Raw genomic sequence first — 23,729 nt, forward strand, 5'->3', positions numbered from 1 at the left:
ATCCAGTGTGCCTAGCACATAGACAGGTTGGTTGCAGGCTCTCAATTGCCCATCTCCTAACCAACACACGGCCACCACTGGTACCGAGGCAGAATCATCTTTCATCAGAAAACACAAAAGACGTCCACCTGGCCCCCCTGTCAGCTCTCGCTTGACACCATTGACGTCGCAAACAGTGTTGGTTTGGGGTCAGTGGAACGCACGCTACAGGACATCTGGCTCGAAGCTGTCCTTGAGGTAACCGATTTGTAACGGTTAGTCGTGTCACTGAGGTGCCAACTGCAGCTCAAGTTGTGCTACAGATGCCGTACGATGCGCCGGAGCCATAAGCGAAACACAATGAATGGTCTTCCTCCTGGTAGCACCACGTGCCCGATCCGAGCTTGGCGTTCTTGCGACTGTAAATTCTCGTCTCCACCAATGTCAACAATCGTGGACAGTGACTGCATTCCTACTAAGTCTTTCAGCAATATCGCTTGTCGTAGCCCACTTAAAGTCTCAAAGGTAACTAACGTTTACGACCGTTACAGTTAGTATTTCAAGTAAACCTCATTTGCTTCCTCACAGTGGCACTACTAACGCCACTCTTGTGATATCAAATTCTTACGACAGTCCTCGTGGAGTTATGGAACGAGCCGTGAGGAACAAATTAAGGGCACGAACCCATGTCCGGAAAAGTGATCCAACAACACTGCAGAGCGTTGAAATTATATGGACAGCGGCCGGAATCTAGGCCATCATTTCGGCAACAAAAATAAGCTTGTACATTGACGTGTCGTAAACGGGGCTGTTCGCAGAGGGTCTGTCAGCACCCGTTACATCACGCCTGCCCAACAACACTGAAGAGTGCAGACGCTCCAGTCTGCTGCCCTGATACCGTCGTTTTCCTCTCTAACAACGTCGCTCTGTAGCATCGTTTGGTGACGTTCCCCGATATGAGATCCTATCCTCAACCTGTCCCTCATAACACATTCTATAATCCCTCGAAGTTTGTCTTTATCGTTTTTTCTTTTTCTTTCTTTTTCTCTCTCTCTTATACAGGTTTAAGTGCAGATATTTTTGTATGTCGTACCGTCATATGTACACACATCAGCGTTTGCTTGTTTTTCAGCTGCGTCGAACATTCTTCCCCCAAACATGTCACAGACTTTACCATCCAATGTTTCCTGCACAGTCGCAACTGCATCACTAAACGGACTACGCTTGTCAGTATAGGCTAATTTTTCGTGTCCACGCGTCTGCACTTCAGCACCTGACCTGCTGCCCAAGGAAAAGTAAGCATTAAAGCCTTGATATTGCCTTAACTACTTACGGTACTATCCAACCTAAAACATATGACTTGTAGTAGCAACAAGTATTACTCTGCAAATGACGTAAATGCTGATATAATGTTGTGCAGTACACTGTCCTCAGTCAGCAATAGAGAGTCTGCACTTACATACGTTACACCCTGTATATATGCCGATTTTGCCATAAGAGGTATTTGAGAATTTATTTTGAGCCCACGCAACGTGCTGAATTCCAGTTTACAAATGGTACTCCAGGGGAATAAACCATGGCCTCCCAGAAGCATTATTCTAGTGTAGATTCGAAGTTTTGTGTGCTGGTTTGCATTGTTGAATAGATTGAATATTGTGGTGTGTAATATTTTTAAGATCTCAATTCTTTTTCCTGGAATGTGTTTCTTTAATTCCATTAGAATGTAACAAAAATTGATGTTAGGCTATCGATTTTCATCTATAGTGAGCACCTTCACATCTCAGTACTTATTTACAGCTTCAGTTTATTGACCTTTTTATTAAATATGTTGCGCGGCTGGTCCCGGCGGAGGTTCGAGTCCTCCCCCGGACATGGGAGTGTGTGTGTGTGTCCTTAGGATAATTTAGGTTAAGTGGTGTGTAAGCTTAGGGACTGATGACCTTAGCACTTCAGTCCCGTCAGATTTCACACACATTTGAACATTAAATATGTTGCGTGTAAATGACTTTGTTCTTTATAGCTCCTGAGATTTTGGTGAGATTTTTTAGTTTACGTTCTCATAAGCTACTTCTTGGCTTGTTCTCGTGAATAGTACAGCGATGTGTCTTATTTACACTCTCTTCATTTTTCATCTACATCTACATTCATACTTCGCAAGCCACCCAACGGTGTGTGGCGGAGGGCACTTTACGTGCCACTGTCGTTACCTCCCTTTTCTGTTCCAGCCGTGTATGGTTCGCTGGAAGAACGACTGTCTGAAAGCCTCTGTGCGTTTACATTCGTGATCTCCACGGGAGGTATAAGTAGGAGGAAGCAGTATATTAGATACCTCATCCAGAAACGCACCCTCTCGGAACCTGGCGAGCAAGCTACACCGCGATGCAGAGCGCCTCTCTTGCAGAGTCTGCCACTTGAGTTTGCTAAACATCTCCGTAACGCTATCACGGTTACCAAATAACCCTGTGACGAAACGCACCGCTCTTCTTTGGATCTTCTCTATTTCCTCCGTCAACCCGATCTGGTACGGATCCAACACTGATGAGAAATACTAAGGTATAGGTCGAACGAGTGTTTTGTAAGCCACCTCCTTTGTTGATGGACTACATTTTCTAAGGACTCTCCCAATGAATCTCAACCTGGTACCCGCCTTACCAAGAATTAATTTTATATGATCATTCCATTTCAAATCGTTCCGCATGCATACTCCCAGATATTTAACAGAAGTAGCTGCTGCCAGTGTTTTCGTTTGGCATCAGCATGTTTATCTATTTACGCAACCTTTTCATCATTGTATTAAATATTATGACAAAATTAGGGCATTTGCGTCTTTCTCGGGTTCTAACAATGACTTTCAAATTTGTCTGGATATCACCTACTGAACAATATCGGTAACAGTACTTAACGCACGAGAATTTAACCATGAATTTTTCTTATTCCTGGTGAGAGGATTTAGTTTTACTATGCCTTTCCTGTGTGGTAAATAGATATTAGTTAGTTGAATCAGCAAAGAAGAGTTGGAATTTTTCGAACAGAACTGTTATTGACTTAGCACATCAGTCCTTATCGTATACTTTTCCACCATGAATAATGGTGCTGAATTGACGTCTTCATATGCGTTTGTGGCGATATACTCCATTCTTCATAAAAAGTGTGTTTAGTACGATTATCTGGTTTGGATGATAAACAGTTGTGCGATAAATGTGTCGTTTATTCAAAATCTAATTTGTGGCAATCAGGACTTTCTCCCAGCATTACATATTTCCAAATAAGACATATTTTTGCACTATTTATGAAAAATGCAATTCGTTCCGTCTATGGCAGCTCCCTGACAGTCCACATTTACAGCAGTTAGAGCGGACGTGTATAAAATGGTAAAGTACAGGGGCTGTTCAGAAATATGGGAACACCGTTACAAATGTATCCTTGAACATAAAAACAGACGGTAGCCAAGCGTGCAGGTTAGGGTAATGGATTTCACGACGAATGGCACCTATGCAACGTCTTCAATACGTTGCAAGTGTCAGTCTTGGTCAGGGGAGTGTTACGTGTATTTGTGAGTGCATTAAGTCGGAACAGAGTCAATTCAAACGTGGAAAAATTGTTTGTACTCGTATGGTAGGTGCTTCCGTAACAAAGGTAGCCGAAGTGTTTGATGTTTCAAAAGACACAATGTCTAATATTTTTACCGCATACAGAGAACGCGCAAAAATATCATCTGTTAGTCACAAGAATGACGAAACTGTGTGTCGAGTGATCATGGCAAATGGTCATTGAGGAGGGTCGTGGTGAAAACTACGGATACAACAGCTGAAAAAGTCATTGCATAACTGAAAGTCTTACACGAAAATACTGAGAGTACCATAACAACACGAAGTGAGGCTCGTAGCGAAGGAATTGCAGGGCGAGCTAGAATTCGAGAACCACACACCAGTGATTCAGATTCCCGTAACAGGAAAACGTTGTGCCGAACCCATAAGACTTGGTCTGTGGAGCAATGGAAGAAAATCGGTTGGACGGATGAGTCTTGTTTCCCATTGTTTCCTACTTCTGGCCGAGTTTATGACCCAAGAATGGAAGGTTTCGGGAGTTCGGTGATGACTTGGAAAGCCATATCGTGATACAACATGGATCCCACAGGTAGTTTGAAATGTCGCATTACTGCCAAGGATTATATGACCATTTTGGCTGATCAGGTCTACGCCAAGGTACAATTTTTGTTCCCCAATAGTGATGCTGTGTTCCAAGACAACAGAGCCTTTGATCACACAGCTCGTGTCATCCAGGACTGGTTTTGTGAGCATGAGGATGAACTGCCGTATCGCCCCTGGCTGCCAAAGTCACCAGACCTCGCCCGCATCTCATGGTCGTTCGGTTCGATTCCCGGCGGGGTTAGGGATTTTCTCAGCCTCGTGATGGCTGGGTGTTGTGTGATGTCCTTAGGTTAGTTAGGTTTAAGTAGTTCTAAGTTCTAGGGGACTGATGACCATAGATGTTAAGTCCCATAGTGCTCGGAGCCATTTGAACCATTTTTTTTCACCAGACCTCACTATTATTGAGCCTTAGTGGTATACTTTCGAGAGAAAGGTATTTAATCGCTATCCACCTCCAACGTCGTAACCTGAACTTGCCAGTACTTTCCAGGAAGAATTGTATAAGATTCCCTTCAAAACGATGCAAGACCCTTATTTATCCATTGGTAGATTACTGGAAGTTGTTTTAATGCCAAACGTTTTGCTACACCGTGTTAGGTGTGCTAATGTGTCGTACTGTGTTTTTGGTATTTCCATATTTTTGTCCACACCCTGTGGGTCACGATTCGAAAAACATTCATTGTATCGTATTTTGTAATGAAATTTTTTTATTGATTACTGAAGGGAAAAATAGTTCTTCCAGGGATCCTTCAAAAAAATGGGCAAATTGGAATACTAAAGACCAATATCTCAAAAAAGTCAAGGATGATGGAGACTATCGGCCATGTCCCTATACACGTATAGACTTAAAGGGATGCTACGCGTGTGGCAGTGTGTGCTTCGTGTTCCCCGTACTGTAAACGTTACACGGAAGGAGCGGTAAGTTTCCTTGTGAGATGTATCCAAGAGTTTACTCCATATTGGTTGACTCTAATAGGAATGTACGCTCACGGAATTTGAGTGGCAAATCACAAAAAAATCGTTCAAATGGCCCTAAGCACTATATGAGGTCATCAGTCCCCTATAACTTAGAACTATTGAAACCTAACTAACCTAAGGACATCACACACATCCATACCCGAGGCAGGATTCGAACCTGCGACCGTAGCGGTCGCGCGGTTCCAGACTGCAGCGCCTAGAACCGCTCGGCCACCCTGGCAGGCGGCAAATCACACCTTCGTGCACAACACCTCTATGGTAGCGTCTGACACTTTAGTTAAATGAGTTAGTTTTTGACACTTTCATTCTGTTTAAGCGAACCCCTGACGAAATGCAATGCTCTTCTTTGAGTTTTCTCTAATTCCTCTATCAGTTGTACTTGGTAAGGATCCCAGACTCAGCAGCAGTACTCAAGTACAGATGAAACGATGATTTTGTAAGCTACTTCCTTCGTGGGTGGACCTCACATGGTGAGTATTTCTCCAGTGAGTTTCGATTTAGCATTTAGATTTTCTTCGAGGAGTTTCATGTGGATCCACTTCGGACACACATACCCAACAGTTTCAAGTGATTGTTCAGAAATGGTGTAAGCAAACAATAGTAGGTGTTTCAATCCATTTATGTGCAATACGTTACATTTTTTATGGCTGGGGTCGATTTTCAATACATGCAGTAAGCATTCAACATCTTTAGGTCTTCCAGAACTTTACTAGAAATTGCTAACTGTCGAGGCTATTGATAGGGGGAATTTCACAAAGCATGGCCTACACCTCAATAGGAAAGGGAAGGGTACACTGGCAGCGTTGTTAGCGATGTCCATAAGGGGGGACACTTGTACTCATGGATGTACCTCTTTTTTAGACTAATATCAGTGTCCAATAAGAAGTTCAGGCAGGCAGGTGCTAAAGAGGTCCAAAACTCGCTAAATTCTCACAACGGGAAAGTAAATAATAATGTTACCATATTTAACCAAAATATTGGTGGATTAAAGAAAAAAAGTAGATTCTCGCAAAAGTAAACTAAAATATAATGTTGCCATTTTTCACAAAAATATTCCGGGATTGAAGAATAAAGTAGATGAGCTCCTGGTTTGTTTAAATGACACTGAATCTGATAATGTAACAAATATACTATGCCTGTCTGAGAATCACATTGTGTCTGATATGGAAAAGGTAAATATCAGTGGTTATAAACTAGCTGCACATATGAGTAGAGAGAACAAGGTGAGAGGAGGAGTTGCCATATATGTCAAAAGTTATCACTGTGTAGAAAGCTTAGATACAAAAAAGTTTTGTCTAGAGCAACATATAGAAACATGTGCCTGTCAATTTAACTGAAGGAGGGCTCTTTTATAATTGTAACAGTATATAGGTCCCCTTCAGGAAACTTTCATTTATTCTTGGAAAACATGGATGCCTTGTTGTGTTATCTGTCAGATAGGGGAAAGTAAATTATTATTTGCGAGGACTGCAATGTTGATTCACTGAAAGAGTTTAATAGGAAGAATGACCTGGAAGTCTTGCTCGGTTCTTTCAATTTGACATCTGTCATTAATTTTCCTACTCGGATAGTAAAGGACAGCAGCACATTGATAGATAACACTTTTATAGACCAAGATAGGTTTAAAAACATAAATTCTTCTCCTGTTGAGAATGGGCTTTCTGATCGTGATGCTCAGCTAGTTACAGTATATGACATAGCTCCATTCAGTAATTCAAAACTACCCTCCAAAGCTGTGCGTTCAATTAATAACTCAACAGTTAGAAATTTCAGAGAAAATCTTCACCAGTTAGACAGGTATGAGGTGTACAAAGAAACCGATGCTAATTTAAAATAGAATTTATTTCATGATCACTTGTAAGAGAATTTGAAAACTGTTTCCCCAAGAAAGTAGTTAAATCTAATTATAAGAAACCATGGAAAAAAACCTTGGCTTACTAAAGTAATAAAAATATCTTGTAACCACAAAAGGGAATTGTATCTAACAACAAGGAAGGGTAATGTCTCAGAAGCAGCCAAATATTATAAAAACTACTGTGCTACATTAAGAAAGGTTATTAAAAAGTCCAGAAGCATGTGCATCATTTCTGAGATTAATGATAAAAAATCAAAACAATTTTGAATATTATTACAAGGGAGTCAGGGCAACCAAGAGTACAGGATAACGGCATCACCATCAAAGCGAGTGGAAACTTGATAAACAACAAGCCGGAAGTCGAAAACATTCTGAATAATCATTTTTTTAATGATACAGAGAAAATAGAATCTAAATGTTCATTAGAAGAAGCAAGGCAGTTAATGGAAGAGGCCTTACCCACACCATTTGATACAATTGAAATTTCACCCACCTGTCCTTCTGAAATTAGGAAGATAAAAAGCTCTCTCAGGAATAAAAGCTCACATGGAATTGATGGCATTTCCAGCAAGATAATAAAAGTTTGTTCCCAAGAAACAAGTGGGATTCTTAGCCACATATGTAATAGCTCTCTGAAGCAGGGTATTTTTCCAGATAAACTTAAGTATGCCATTAATAAACCACTGCATAAAAAAGGGGAGATGTCTGATGTCAACAACTACTGCCCAATCTCTCTTCTTATTGCCTTATCCAAAATTCTTGAAAAAGTAATGTATTGTGGAGTAGCTTCACACCTTTGTAAAAATAAAGTTTTAACAAAATGTCAGTTTGGTTTCCAGAAGGGTTTTTCAACGGAAAATGTCATATATACTTTCACTAATGAAATATTAAATGCTCTGAGTAATCGGAAGTCACCCGTTGGGTTTATTTGTGATCTATCAATGGCTTCTGATTGTGTAAATCATGGAATACTTCTTGGTAAGCTCAAGTACTGTGGTATGAATGGGACAGTGCTCAAATGGTTTAAATCATACCCAACTGGAAGAGTGCAGAAAGTTGAAGTAAGCAGTTCACATAATATGAAAAAAACCGGTGATTTCTCAAACTGGGGAACAATCAAGAATGGGGTGCCGCAAGGTTCGGCCTTGGGTCCTCTGCTGTTCTGAATATTATATTAATGACTTGACAATCTATATTCACGAAGATGCAAAGCTGGTACTTTTTGCCGATGATACAAGTATAGCTATCACACCAAACAGACAAGAATTAACAAGTGAAATTGTAAACGATGTTTTTCAGAAAATCATTAAGTGGTTCTCTACAAATGGGCTCTCATTAAACTTTGACAAAAAACAGTATACACAGTTCCACACAGTAAATGGAATGACACCATTAATAAGTATAGACTTCGATCAGAAATTGGTAGCTAAGGTAGAATATTCAAAATTTCTAGGTGTATGCATTGATAAGGGATTGAACTGGAAGAAACACACTGAGGATATGCTGAAGAGTTTGACTTCAGCTACTTATGCTATTAGTGTCATTGCAAATTTTGGCTATATAAATCTGAATAAATTAGCTTACCACGCCTATTTTCATTCTCTACTTTCGAATGGTATCATATTCTTGGGTAACTCATCATTGAGTAAAGGAGTGTTCATTGCACAAAAGCGTGTAATCAGAATAATTGCTGGAGCTCATCCAAGATCATCCTGCAGACACTTATTTAAAGAGCTAGAGATCTACACTGTAGCCTCACAATATATATATTCACTTATGAAATTTGTTATTAACAATCCGAACGAATTCAACAGTAATAGCAGTGTACATGGCTACAACACTAGGAGAAAGGATGATCTTCACTACTCAAGATTAAATCTAACTTTGGCTCAGAAGGGGGTAAATTATGCTGCCACAAAAGTCTTTGGTCACTTACCTAATAGCATCAAAAGTCTGATTGATAGCTATATATCGTTTAAAAGGAAATTAAAATAATTTCTTAATGGCAACTCCTTCTACTCATAAGATGAATTTTTGGATGTAGTAAGTGGGTAATTTCCCCAACCCCCACAAAAAGTTAAAAATATTAAGTGTCATGTAATATTTTGTGTAATGTAATATCTTGTATGGACACCTTTTATTAAACTGACACGTTCCACATCATTATGAAGTGTCGTATTCATGATCTATGGAACAATTACTAATCTAATCTAATCTAATCTATGTGACTTCTCTATATAAGTCAGAATGACGTCAAATTTGAACAGAATACTGAATTATTATCTAAGTAGGGGGAAACGTTATGGAAACAAAAAGTTTAATGAAAATCTCCCTCTATATGGACCTATAATCGTCATAACGTAAATGGATTCTTCTATAGATGACAGATGAATTGCAATACGACGGATATGGTGTGAGATGCACATTAAACCAATAGTCCTGTGCAATGTGAGTGACGCCAGACGTTCGGTATCCAACAGTCGTGACGCTGTTGGTGAGTTACGCCCATCCACAACATGAACGTCGTACCACATGAGATGGGAAAAATCGCTCTTTAGTTGCCTAGAAACTGTCACAATATGTGTTGAGTATGCTGTCCATCGTTTTCTACCACAAGTTGCAATTGAAAAATATCATGTTCCACAACAGATCGGAGTATCTCAGGTGTCATAATCAGAAAGCGTGGCGCAATGTGTGTCTTCAGTTCAGCTACGTGTATAGGTATCCTATCAGGTTTAGCTCCGTTTCCCCTGTTGAAAGATTCCAGTTTATTTTCTATGCTGTGGGCAATTATTTCAATACGTATCGTTCTGGTGTTCGTTCGACGATTGAATGTATCAGATACGATTTTGGTCAGCGAAACAGTTTTGCAATACGGAAATTGGTGTTTCGACTTTCTCTTTGACATCTTCGTTTCTGTTCCAGTATCCTCAATGAGTGCATTGCAAAGGCGGTGTTCAAATGGTTCAGATGGCTCTGAGCACTATGGGACTTAACATCTTAGGTCATCAGTCCCCTAGAACTTAGAACTACTTAAACGTAACTAACCTAAAGGACATCACACACATCCATGCCCGAGGCAGGATTCCAACCTGCGACCGTAGCAGTCCCGCGACTCCGGACTGCAGCGCCTAGAACCGCAAGACCACCGCGGCCGGCAAGGCGGTGTCTAAAAGTGTACCGATTTAATGTGCATAGAATGAATTTTTCTTCATAATTAGCTCAAGGTTTTTCGCATGCCTCTCGTTACTCACATTTTGCTTTTAAAAAGTTATTGTTGGTCTACAGGGCTTTGACAGTGTTAAAATCTGTGCTGAAACTCTCTTTGCTTTTGGAGCAGCTTCTCTGCGTGGATACTGAAGTACTAGTCAACCACAATATCAATGGGACTGAGACCACTTCGGTCGGCTCGTGTGTGCACATGTGTGCTTGAAGCCCATCAGAACGAGCTCTGCTGATCCAACGACCATACAACTTGCTCATAAAGCTACTTGGACTTCTACAGTGTAAATGACCATCGAAAATATTGAACATGGTTTTTGTTTACTGTCACGTCACCTCGTGTTGCCGACAACGGCCACGGGAGGCCGAGTGCACTAATATCATGGTTTGGTAGCACCGCTCGAGTTTCCATTACAGCTATGATGGGCACATACCTAATGAGTGTTGTGCAATAATCTTAAGCTTTGTCCATAGATACTGAATACCTACAGACTCTGAGATGAATTGATGTTGACTGCTCATAATCTGAAATCTGTTTCTTGTCCATTTACTAAACAGAACTTTTCGTACGCTCCTTTACATTCTCATTAACACCTTTAGTCAGTGTTGCTATATTATCACTGCTCTTCCGCTGTATATTAACAGAGTTGAAAATTCGCGTCTATTGGTAAGCAGAAGATCGACGAATTGGAACTCTATTTCACTACTCAACGTAATTTTCAGACAAGGCATTTAGAGCAGTGTTACGGGAAAACACTCTTCATAATCTCCAAATGTGCAACAGTCAATATGTCACCAAACGAAAAATACTAGAACCTAAAATAAAAAATGACAAATGATGAGTACGCTTATAATAGCAATCTGCATGGTAACACACAAAACAAAACCGTCACGTGGGCAATTTTTCAATGCGCCTCGCGTTATATGCTGCACCAGCAACGGTGACATTGCTGTTGGTAAATGGTGTTCACTCAGTTTGTAGAAGATATTTAGCGCAGAAAATCAAGCGACAATAATATACAATTTTGAAACTTCCTGGCAGATTAAAACTGTGTGCTGGACTGAGACTCGAAATCGGGACCTTTGTATTTCGAGGGCAAGTGCTCTACCAACTGAGCTCCCCAAGCACTACTTATGACCCGTCTCCACAGCTGTAATTCTGCCAGTACCCCGTCTCCTACCTTCTAAACTTCACAGAAGCTCTTCTGCGAAACTTGCAGAACTAGCACTCCTGGGAGAAAGGGTATTTGCATAAATATGGCTTAGTTACAACCTGGGGGATGTTTCTAGAATGATATTTTCACTCTGCAGCGGAGTGTGCGCTGATATGAAACCTCCTGACAGATTAAAACTGTGTGCCGGACCGAGAGTCGAACTCGGAACCATTGCCTTTCGCTGGCGGAATTAAAGCTGTGGGGACGGGTTGTGTGTCGTGCTTGGGTAGCTCAGGTGGTTTAGTCGGTACGGTAGCTCAGCCTGTTCGGTCAGAGGACTGCTTGCTCTCTGTAATTTAAAAAAAAAGAAAAAAAATGAGTAAAGGAATCAACGATCAACTTGAACGGATGTCTTGAGACGTCCGCCCAGAGCAAACGCAACGAACTATATCGAACAAACTAAAAACCAAATTGATAGAGCACTTGCCCGCGAAAGGTAAAGGTTCCGAGTTCGAGTCTCGGTCCGGCACACAGTTTGAATCTGCGAGGAAGTTTCGTATCAGCACGCACTTCGCTGCAAAGTTAAAAAAAATGGTTCAAATGGCTCTGAGCACTATGGGACTTAACATCTGAGGTCATCAGTCCCCTAGAACTTAGAACTACTTAAACCTAACTAACCTAAGGACATCACACACATCACACATCCATGCCCGAGACAGGATTCGAACTTGCGACCGTAGCAGTCGCGCGGTTCCGGGCTGCGCGCCTAGAACCGCTAGACCACCGCCACTTTATTGAACTGTGTTAAGTCGTATATTGTACGCGTTTTTAGGATAAAACTCTACTGGTGATAGAATGATTGTCGCCTAAACTAGTATGGTGATAAAAGACGAATTGTTAGCGCTAGGGCGGGTCCATAAATCCCATACTGATGCTAACACTATCCGCTAGAGATTAATGGAATATCACTCGTTAACACAGTACATCGAGATTACTTTGCTGTCTGTGTATGGCACTGCAGGTTAGTCGTCAGAATTCGTCTTCAAGTGCTGCGAAAAATCATCTTGGATATAATCATTGTCTGGACATCACATTGGGAGACCGCATGCGGAGTCAAATCACACTTAGTGTTCCTTTTCGTCTTCCGCCTTATTTTCTGTTAATGGGTGTTCTGCGTGCCTTTTTCTGAACGTCAAGCTTACTGCTAGCATAGAAAATTCTAGAGTACATCTCTGACATTTGGAGTTATTATCGAATAGGCATAAGGCATAACAGTAGACATCGAAGGAATTGCGAGTCACGCTGATGAGACAGTAACTGGTCAGAATAGCCCACACGAAAAAGCAATAGAGATAATCTGGTAACATAAGCGGCAATCTTTGAAAGAGGTATTGCTTTCGTGTAGCCCTACTGGGTAACGTTAGAGACCATGTGCTGCAGGAAGACTGAGCGGCAGTTCTGCTGTCTCCGTCGTGTATCTCACCTAGAGATCATGACAATAATGTATGAGAGATAAGGGCTGGAGTATATAATTAGTCACTTTCCCGTCGTTCCATACGTATATCGACTAGGGCTGAAAATCCCTAAAACTGGTATGGTGTTCACTCCGCAATGACTGGAGTATGTATTTGGATGTTAGTATACAGGTGGTCCACTGATCGTGACCGGGCCAAATATCTCATAAAATAAGCGTCAAACGAAAAACCTACAAAAAACGAAACTTGCCTAACTTGACGGCGGGAACCAGATGGCGCTATGGTTGGCCCGCTAGATGGCGCTGCCATGGTTCAAACGGATATCAACTGCGATTTTTTTTAAATAGGTGACGAGGTAGGAGACGAGATACTGGCAGAAGTAAAGCTGTGAGTACCGGGCGGGAGTCGTGCTTCGGTAGCTCAGATGGTAGAGCACTTGCCGGTGAAAGGCAAAGGTTCCGAGTTCGAGTCTCGGTCGGGCACACAGTTTTAATCTGCCAGGAAGTTTCATGAATGTTTTAGTTGGACCATTTTTTTTGCTTTGCGATAGATGGTGCTGTAACAGTCACAAACATATGACTCACAATTTTAGACCAACAGTTGGTAACAGGTAGGTTTTTTAAATTGAAATAGAGAACTTAGGCACGTTTGGACATTTTATTTCGGTTGTTCCAATGTGAGACATGTACCTTTGTGAACTTATCATTTCTGAGAACGCATGCTGTTACAGCGTGATTAACTGTAAATACCACATTAATGCAATAAATGCTCTTAAATGATGTCCGTCAACCTCAATGCATTTGGCAATGGGTGTAACGACATTCCTCTCAACAGCGAGTAGTTAGCCTTCCCTGGCGTTCGCACATGCATTGACAATGCGCTGATGCATGTTGTCAGACGTTGTCGGTGGATCACGATAGCAAATATCCTTCAACTTTCCCCACAGAAAGAAATCCGGGGACTTCAGATCCGGTGGAAGTGCGGACCGTGGTATGGTGCTTCGACGCCAATCCACCTGTCATGAAATGTGCTATTCAATACCGCTTCAACCGCACGCGAGCTATGTGCCGGACATCCATCATGTTGGAAGTACATCGCCATTCTGTGATGCAGTGAAACAGCTTGTAGTAACATCGGTAGAACATTACGTAGGGAATCAGCATACATTGCACCATTTAGATTACCATCGATAAAATGGGGGCCAATTATCCTTCCTCCCATAATGCCGCACCATACCTTAACCAGCCAAGGTCGCTGATATTCCACTTGTCGCAGCCATCGTGGATTTTCCGTTGCCCAATAGTGGATATTATGCGGGTTTACGTTATCGCTATTGGTGAATGACGCTTCGTCGCTACATAGAACGCGTGCAAAAAATATGTCATCGTCCCGTAATTTCTCTTGTGCCCAGTGGCAGAACTGTACACGACGTTCAGAGTCGTCGCCATGCAATTCCTGCTGCATAGAAATATGGTACGGGTGCAGTCGATGTTGATGTAGCATTCTCAACACCGACGTTTTGAGATTCAAGACTCTCGCGCAATTTGCCTGCTACTATGTGCGGATTAACCGCGACAGCAGCTAAAACACCTACTTGGGCATCATCATTTGTTGCAGGTCGTGGTTGACGTTTCACATGTGGCTGAACGCTTCCTGTTTCCTTAAGTAACTTAACTATCCGGCGAACGGTCCGGAAAATTGGATGAAGTCGACCAGGATACCGAGCAGCATACGTAGCAAACGCCCTTTAGGTATTTTGATCACAATAGCCATTCATCACCACGATATCGACCTTTTCCACGATTGGTGAACGGTTCATTTTAACACGGGTAACGTATCACGAAGCAAATACCGTCTGCCTTGGAGGAACGTTACGTGATACCACGTACTTATACATTTGTAACTATTACAGCGCCATCTATCACAAAGCAAAAAAAGTGGTCCAACTAAAACATTCATATTTCTTTACGTACTACACGAATATGTAATTAAAAATAGGGGTTCCTATTTAAAAGAAACGCAGTTGATAGCTGTTTGACCTATGGCAGCGCCAACTAGCGGGCCAACCACAGCGCCATCTGGTTTCCCCCTTCAAGCTAGACGAGTTTCGTTCTTTGTAGTTTTTTCGTTTGATGCTTATTTCGTGAGATATTTGGCCCGGTCACTATCAATGGACCACCGTGTATAAAGCCACGCGACTATGTTCAAACAAAGGAAACCTTTTAACGTAGTGAAATGACGAACGTAGATTGGGCAACAAAAATATTAAAATTAATATTAATTACAGGATAGAAAACGCCACTTGGGCAATAACAATTCGTCTCAAATCCTGCTTGAAATTCAGTTGTGTAGTTATTTAAAAAGACTTAAAAGTAGCACAATGGAAACGTTCTTCCTACTTTGCGTTGATATATATATATATATATATATATATATATATATATATATATATATATATATATATGTGTGTGTGTGTGTGTGTGTGTGTGTGTGAATAAGAGAGAGAGAGAGAGAGAGAGAGAGAGAGAGAGAGAGAGAGAGAGAGAGAGAGAGGGGGGGGGGGGGAGAGGGAGAGGGAGAATAGACATATTAAGTCAAAAGCTTTCAGCTGTCCCACCCCAATACGGAACGGTAAATATTCAGGGATATGACAGGAACGGTCATTCCAAGAAAAATGTCTAGCAAATACGGGCTCTTAAATGCATACCTTAAGAGTTATGAGAACTTCTTCAACTTTGTGACCATGGAACAAAAATTTTCTATTGCAAGCTCTTTGTTTCCATACTTTGAGAGGTGATAATACTGATCGATAAAACAAAAAATCTCCACTAAACATGGTGTCTGAAGTGCATACATAAAAATCTATAAGCACACTTTCATCTTCGCTACTGTGCAACCCATCTCTTCTACTGAAAAACTGCGTCTAGGTATAGAATATTGTCCAAATACAGCCTACGACTTTCATTGAACGGCATATCGCTAATGTTTTTGAACTTTTCAAATACAACACACCTTCATGGCATTCTAACACATGTTGGCTTTTTAAGAATGAGGTTAATATAAACAGATTCGAAGTGGAAATTTGTAAAATAGAGCTTAATTAGACAGGACTAAAAATCTGTCATTTAGGTCGGTATTGGGCTGCTTCAAAAATGCTATGAAACAGCCATAAAAAGATGTCAGGCGTCGAAGGCGCTTTTAAGAAAGCCTTACCAGCAGTGGGAAAGCTAAGGATACACAAATAAGATGACATGAATTCAGATCAATATAAGCATATATGGTTCAAAGTATGGACAGATGGCATATGTGAATATAACAAAAGGGCCTATTTGCGATGGTCGCTAATGTACATATCTGTTTCAGCAACTGCACGTTTACTGCGTACCCACATTTTGCATTCGAAACAGTTGACCAAAGTTCTCCATGTAAGTCCTCAGAAAAGACGCCAATTCATAAAACCCAACATTCATCCTCGCCATGTGAATATTCTCCTAGAGGTATTTCCAGATCGTTATCGTCACGCACAACTCGTCCCATGGCTGCACCCATCATCATCATCCGAATCTGCCTCACTATTGAAGGCCTTCCCTTTGGCCACACATTTGCTATTGGAGGTTTTCTGCAACAACTAATTGAAAATAAAATTAAAATATACATACCTACAAAACCTTACAAGGCACTACGGATTTATGCTTCCGCTGCGATTGCTGATTATTCTCAATACGTGTAAAATGGCCCGTACCTCAACAAGTATTTGTTTCTCTAGATATGATTGTAGAACTTTCTTGCTCTAGTTTCTATAAGTACTATCTCCTGGAAGGATATGCGACGTTCTTTTTTAAAACATTGTGACTTGCGACTACCTCGCATGTTAACGTAATTCCTTTGGACGTACCAGATATTACTTTCATTTCTGTTGAACATTTGCCGTCCAGTATAAAATAACAGGTGGCGAACTTTCACAAAGGGAACCTGCTCGCAGTATAAAACGGATGTTGCAATGTGTCTATGTGTTAAGTTGGAGCAGTCAATAGGAGGAGTTTTGTGGTAGACTGAACAGCCGTTAATGTTCCGCGTGTAGTCGTTTATTTAATTGACATGTACAGCATGTTTTCACTGCCAGTGTCGAAGAGCCATTAATAATTTCATTTCAAAAACCTGAATCTAAGTTGTGGTGTCAGATTGATCTGTAGCATAGTCCGAGGAGTAGATTAGATAGTAAGATGATAATTTCACTTAGGAGTATTCTCCGATAATTTATTAATGACTATCCACACAATGTGGGTAATCCATATCATTCTATCACTACGATGGCTAATCTTATTTCAGAATAAATTATTAATACCATATTACATGAAAACTAATCTTTCTATATATCAATACGAGAAACGTCTCTATGCGGTAGAATCAAAGAGTACAAGATGGGCCGTCTTTACAACGCGAGTCTGTCACCAGTACCCAAAGTGGCCGAGCGGTTCTAGGCCCTTCAGTCTCGAACCGCGTGACCGTTACGGTCGCAGGTTCAAATCCTGCCTCGGGCATGCATGTGTGTGATGTCCTTAGGTTAGTTAGGTTTAAGTAGTTCTAAGTTGTAGGGGACTGATGACCTCAGAAGTTAAGTCCCATAGTGCTCAGAGCCATTTGAACCAACCAGTACCAAAATTCCACACTTATACTAAATAAATCGTCTCAGTGCGGCACGGCTACCAAATTCCCTGTTTCAGACGAAGTCATTCATAACTGATACAATGGTTCAAATGTCTCTGAGCACTATGGGACTTAACATCTAAGGTTATCAAGACTGAGAACTACTTAAACCTAACTAACCTAAGGACATCACACACATCCATGCCCGAGACAGGATTCTAACCTGCGATATTCATCAATAACAGAAACTCCAAGAAGCGACAAAACCAGAAGAGTCAGATTCGGTGCTATATTAGTTAGTATTTGCTTATATTATCTACCATTAAAGAATTACTATTCTTCGAAAATTCTTTATCTCATTATAGCGCCTACTATGCTAAGGCTGTTATTACATTAAAAACTAGTATTTAGTTCCCTCGCGATGGAAACGAAACCTTATCGTTACGTCATTCGGTATACATATCAGCTGTTCCGTCATGGTAACTTTCCATGATCGTTCGCCACACTTTCACACATATCAGAACTTAATAACAGGGATCGTGTAGGATGATCATAATAACGATTAAGTTTCGCTTCTTTATCCAAAATTTTGGTCGCTTGATTCAGTTCCAACATTTTGAACACTTCAATGCGTTACCACGAAAAGGCCAACGATTAAACGAGGGATGTACGTGCGGGCGAAAATGTTTGCAACTCTTCGCCAACCTAGGCAACATTTCGGTCGCAGCTCGTTCACTTATAAACCACTTGTTTTCACGACTTGGTTGTTGTAATACCCTTTAAGTGGCAAAGTGACTGAATCAACAGAAGAATGGCACCTACGAAAAGTTACACTTGGCTGTATTTCGATGAACTGAAGAATAATGAAGTGGGGTGTAAAATCTTTCTTCAAAAATTTGGAGTCCTAAGGAAATACTTCAAACGTGAAACCTCATTTAAGAAAACACCCCACCAAACAGCAATATAAAATTACTTACTTAACACGGTAGGAAACGAGTGAATACTACGTTATACACGAAGTGTTTAAGAAGAAGGGCCACATATCGCTACAGCACGTAGTGTTGGTCCAAGCTAGGAAAGATGTTCCTCTAACTATATGCGCTGAGACCTCTATCTTTTATGATATGGGCCAGTCCATCCCTTCATTTGTCTGTTACGTAGAAATAGACACTTCAAGCAGTGCTGTATATGGTTACCACGCACCCTTGAGCCCCTATTCCCACTAATTCAAATACACCTCGCTCCAATGTAATTGCGTCACATGCATTGTTCACTCACTCTTGTAACATATGCCCATTGTTGATGGGTTTGGCATAGGCTAATGAGTATCAGTGGTACAATAGCCAGAAATCCAACGAAATCAGATCCGGTGAACGCGTAAACCACGTTGCCGGATCTCCTCGACCAATCCATCGCCCACTAAACGTTGGGGTGAGGTACTGACGCAAGACTCGTGGAAACTGGGTGGTGTATGAACCATAGTTGTTGTATTTCTTGAGGTGTTATGTTCTCCAGTAACGCACGTTGGAAAGATACGAATCTCACACCAATCGTTTGCCTACGTGATGGTTTTCATATAACTGTATATGAGTCGCGTTACGTTGCTTATACGCTGCATATGTCACCTCTTGTAAATATCGCTTCCGTCACTGAATACTACTTACTATACGTCACAAGTAAGACGGCCCATATCTCAAGAGGGTTTGGTTTCTGGACATTTCATAATAGTAATTTTTTCTAGTTTTGGTCAGTACTACTTCGTGTGAAATATACACCACTTTCCTTTTAAACACCCTGTTTCTGTTACTATAAATGCATAATGACAGGGATAGGAGGACTCCACAAACCAGAAAACATAGTTTTGATTATTAGTCAGCTGTTAGTATTACAATCTGTTCTGTAATTTCATATTTAGATCTCCCAAGTTTTAAAAATTGCTATCTGTAATGAAAATATCGCTCGATTTAGCGCTTGCGTTATTCTAGTTGGTTGGTGCATAAGTATGTAGCGTTTTTCCATAAGTTTAATGAACACAGCAGATACACATAACAAAAGCTTTAGTCACCTATAATACATTCTCCTTCACCATTTCCAAGTCTGCCAACGCGGAAGTAACTTTCCGAATCTGCGACAGTAGAAATTATGTCATTTTGAGGCGAAGAACTCGTCGGGCTATGTTTGAAGTGCAGTTTCATCGGGATAAGTTCCTTTAAGTTTCTTTGATAGAGAGCTGAAAAGGAGAAAATCTGAGGGTGCAAGATCTAGTGAATAAGGTGGGTGCTAATCTCGTACCTCTCATCGCAACTCCTGTTTAGTATCTGTTGTCAGTTTATCAGAATGCAGGCGGGCGTTGATGAGGACTGCAATCACTTCATGCAGTCTTCCCGAGCATTTTTCTCGGACTGCCCCTGCAAGAAGTCTCAGCTGTTGAAAGTAGATGTCAGCAGTGACGGTTACGCATCGGGGAAGCAATTCGTAGTATAGGACACTGTCGCTGTTCCACTATATATATGACGTTATTTTTTGTGGATGCAGACATGTCTTTGTACGGGGAGTTGCTGCTTTGTTTGGGCTCAACCATTCCTTTCTCTTCCTTATCTTAGCATAAAGACACTATTTATCGTCACCAGTGACGATACAGGATAAGAATGGTTGATGTTATTTACGACCAATTGCTGACCAGCAAGCGGAGATGCACATGTGGCCATACGCAAATTTTTGTGATTTTGGCTTAGAGCATGCTGTACCCATACATTCGATTTTTGAACCTTGTCAGAAGGATGCAAGTGTCGCACGATGATCACAGTTGATCACACTTGCCAGTTCTAGAGTACACCGACGCGTATCATTGTGGATTAATCCGTTTAGCGATCTCCCCACAATGCCCCGAAGGTTTTCCTGAACGTTGAGAGTCACTAATGTCAAAACAATCCTCCTCAGAACGAGAAAACCTTTTTCTTGCAGTGCTCTGTCCGACGGCATTATCCCTGTACACGGCCAAGTGTTTCTGGCTACCTCCGCAACTGTCATCCCTTTATTGAACATAAACAGAAGAATATGTCAGGAATGTTCCGATTTATGCACTTCGCACTCAATTTTCTAGCTCTAGCGTCTGCAGCCCCACTCACTATCCCGAAATGACAAAATGGCAATATGTAAACTCAAATAGCAACAGTGAACTACAAATAAAAAGTGACAATCAATAAATAAACCCATAAGAAAAACACTACGAACTTATGCACCAACCTAATATCCAAAACGTGTGAAAATCGTATGTCTCTCAGTTGTAGATAGATTTTACAAATGAAGACACTGGAGTCGATGTTGTTGTGGTGGTCTTCAGTCCTGAGACTGGTTTGGTGCTGGTCTCCATGCTACTCTATCCTGTGCAAGCTTCTTTATCTCCCAGTACCTACTGCAACCTACATCATTCTGAATCTGCTTAGTGTATTCATCTCTTGGCCTCCCTATACGAGTTTTTGCCCTCCAATACTAAATTGGTGATCCCTTGATGTCTCCGAACATGTCCTGCCAAGCGATCTCTTCTTCTAGTCAAGTTGTGCCACAAACTTCTCTTCTCCCCAGTTCTATTCAATAACTCCTCATTAGTTATGTGATATACCCATCTAATCTTCAGCATTGTTCTGGAGCACCACATTTCGAAACCTTCTATTCTCTTCTGGTCCAAACTATTTATCGTCCATGTTTCACTTCCATACATGGCTACACTCCATACAAATACTTTCAGAAAATACTTAATGGCACTTAAATCTATGCTCGATGTTAACAAATTTCTCTTCGTCAGAAAAGCTTTCCTTGCCATTGCCAGTCTACCTTTTATGTCCTCTCTACTTCGACTATCATCAGTTATTTTGCTCCCCAAATAGCAAAACTCCTTTACTACTTTAAGTGTCTCATTTCCTAATCTAATTCCCTCAGCATCACCCGACTTAAATCGACTGCATCCCATTATCCTCGTTTAGGTTTGGTTGATCTTCATCTTATATCCTCCTCTCAAGACACTGTCCATTCCGTTCAACTCCTCTTCCAAGTCCTTTGCTGTCTCTGACAAAATTACAATGTCATCGGCGAACCTCAAAGTTTTTATTTCTTCTCCATGGATTTTAATACCTACTCCGAATTTTTCTTTTGTTTCCTTTACTGCTTGCTCAGTATACAGATTTAATAAAATCGGGGATAGGCTACATCCATGTCTCACTCCGTTCCCAACCACTGCTTCCCTTTCGTGCAGTATCCTGCTGAAACGTAGGGTTTCGCAGGGGTCGAATGCAGGGTAGAGCCACGGGTCGTAATACATCTGAAATGTAACGTCCACTGTTGAGATTGCCGTGAATGCGAACAAGAGGTGACTGAGACGTGTAACCAATGGCACCCCACACCATCACGGCGGGTGATACGCCAGTATGGCGATGACGAATACACGCTTCCAACGCGCTTTTACCGCGATGTTGTCAGACACGGATGCGACCAACATGATGCTGTAAACAGAACCTGGATGCATCCGAAAAAGTGACGTTTTACCATTTGTGCACCCAGGTTCGTCGTTGAGTACACAATCACAGGCGCTCCTGTCTGTTCTGCAGCGTCAAGGGCAACCGCGGCCACTGTCTCCGAGCTGATAGTCCATGCTGCTGCAAACTTCGTCGAACTGTTCGTGCACATGGTTGTTGTCTTGCAAACGTCCCCATCTGTTTACTCAGGGATCGAGACGTGGCTGCACGATCCGTTACAGCCATGCGGATAAGATGCCTGTCATCTCGACTGCTAGTGATACGAGGCCGTTGGGGTCCAGCACCCTCCTGAACCCACCGATTCCATATTCTGCTAACAGTCATTGGATCTCGACCAACGCAGCAATGTCGCGATACGATAAACCGCAATCGCGATAGGCTACAATCCGACGTTTATCAAAGTCGGAAACGTGACGGTACGCATTTCTCATCCTTACACGAGGCATCACAACAAGGTTGAGTTACACAAGGAAAATTTGGCGATGGCTTGAGGCAGCAAGCAATATGCGTGTCCTGTTTGACAGACAATTGCGCTTTAGCAGATCACAGCTCGCCAATAGCTTCTAACATAAGCCTGATAGTGTTACTTCAATGGTAAACTGACTAACTCGGTATATAGTGTAGAATTTACAAACGAAGACACTGGTGTCGAAGTATCGAGACTTTTCCTCTGTCAACTGTGTTTGGTTTGTCCAAAATTAAAGAGTTTTCTAGCCAAAGATGTGCGAGAAGTAATATTTTTAGTTGACACTGTTTCAGCGCCGTGTTTGAAGGTGACTATGTGGTGGTGCTCGGTCGCAGGGCAACCAGGAGACGGTGTTCCACAGCGTGCCGCGCGGGGAGAGCCAGAGCGAGCTGCAGCAGGCCCAGGCGCGGCCCGAGGCGGGCAGCGAGGCGGAGCGCTCGGCGCAGCCCGGCGGCGGCGGCGGCGGCGGCGGCGGCGACCTGGAGCAGGAGCAGGAGGAGCCGCCGCCCGCCTCCGCGCTGACGCGCCGCCGGGCGCTCGTGCCGCCCAAGCTCATCACCGACTCCGTCGACGACCGCCGCCTGTCCGCGTGAGTAGCCTAATGCTATGCAGCGACGTGACGAAACTCCTGGGATACCTCGTGTCGAGCTTCCTTTCGCCCGGAGCAGTGCGTCAACTTGACATGGCACAAACTCAGGTTGTTGGAAGTTCCCAGCAGAAATCTTGAGCATGCTGCCTCTGTAGCCATCCATAATTACGAAAGGATTTTCTGCACTAACTGACCTTTCGAGTATGTCCTATAAACGTTTGATGGGATTCATCTGGGTGGCCCAAATCATTGTTTTTCAGACCAGTCGCAACAACTGTGGCGCATTGTCGCCCTTAAAAATTCCATTGTTGCGTGGACACATGAAGCCCATGAATGCTTGCATATGGTCTCCAACAAACCGTACCTATCCACGACCCTGTCCATTCCATGTGAATACAGCCCATAAAAATTTTATTTATATCTATTATTGTATTTATGTTGTAATTTCATGTACTGACACGTTACATGACCTTGGAGATCCGCTCCTCAATTTCGTTCTACGGAACTTGACGTGTAAATAATATAACCACTATGGAGACATCACCAGCATGCACAGTGCCTTGTTGATAATTTGGGCCCATAGCTTCGTGAGGTCTGCACCACACTCGAACCGTGGCGTCAGCCCTTTCCAACTGCAATCGTGACGCATCTCAGGAGGCCACGGCCGGCCGGAGTGGCCGC

The 23,729-nt window shown here is 42.0% G+C and overlaps 1 protein-coding gene across 1 annotated transcript in view; it reads left to right on the plus strand.

Annotated features, from left to right (window-relative positions):
• The window catches only part of LOC126298321 (uncharacterized), an 897,137-nt gene that overhangs the window by 393,518 nt on the left and 479,890 nt on the right, over positions 1-23,729 (plus strand). The window contains exon 4 of the mRNA XM_049989619.1: positions 22,795-23,048. Coding sequence (XP_049845576.1) covers positions 22,795-23,048 — 254 coding nt within the window. The remainder of the gene's footprint in view (positions 1-22,794; positions 23,049-23,729) is intronic.

Source organism: Schistocerca gregaria, chromosome X (assembly GCF_023897955.1).
Source record: "Schistocerca gregaria isolate iqSchGreg1 chromosome X, iqSchGreg1.2, whole genome shotgun sequence".
Classification (NCBI taxonomy): domain Eukaryota; kingdom Metazoa; phylum Arthropoda; class Insecta; order Orthoptera; family Acrididae; genus Schistocerca; species Schistocerca gregaria.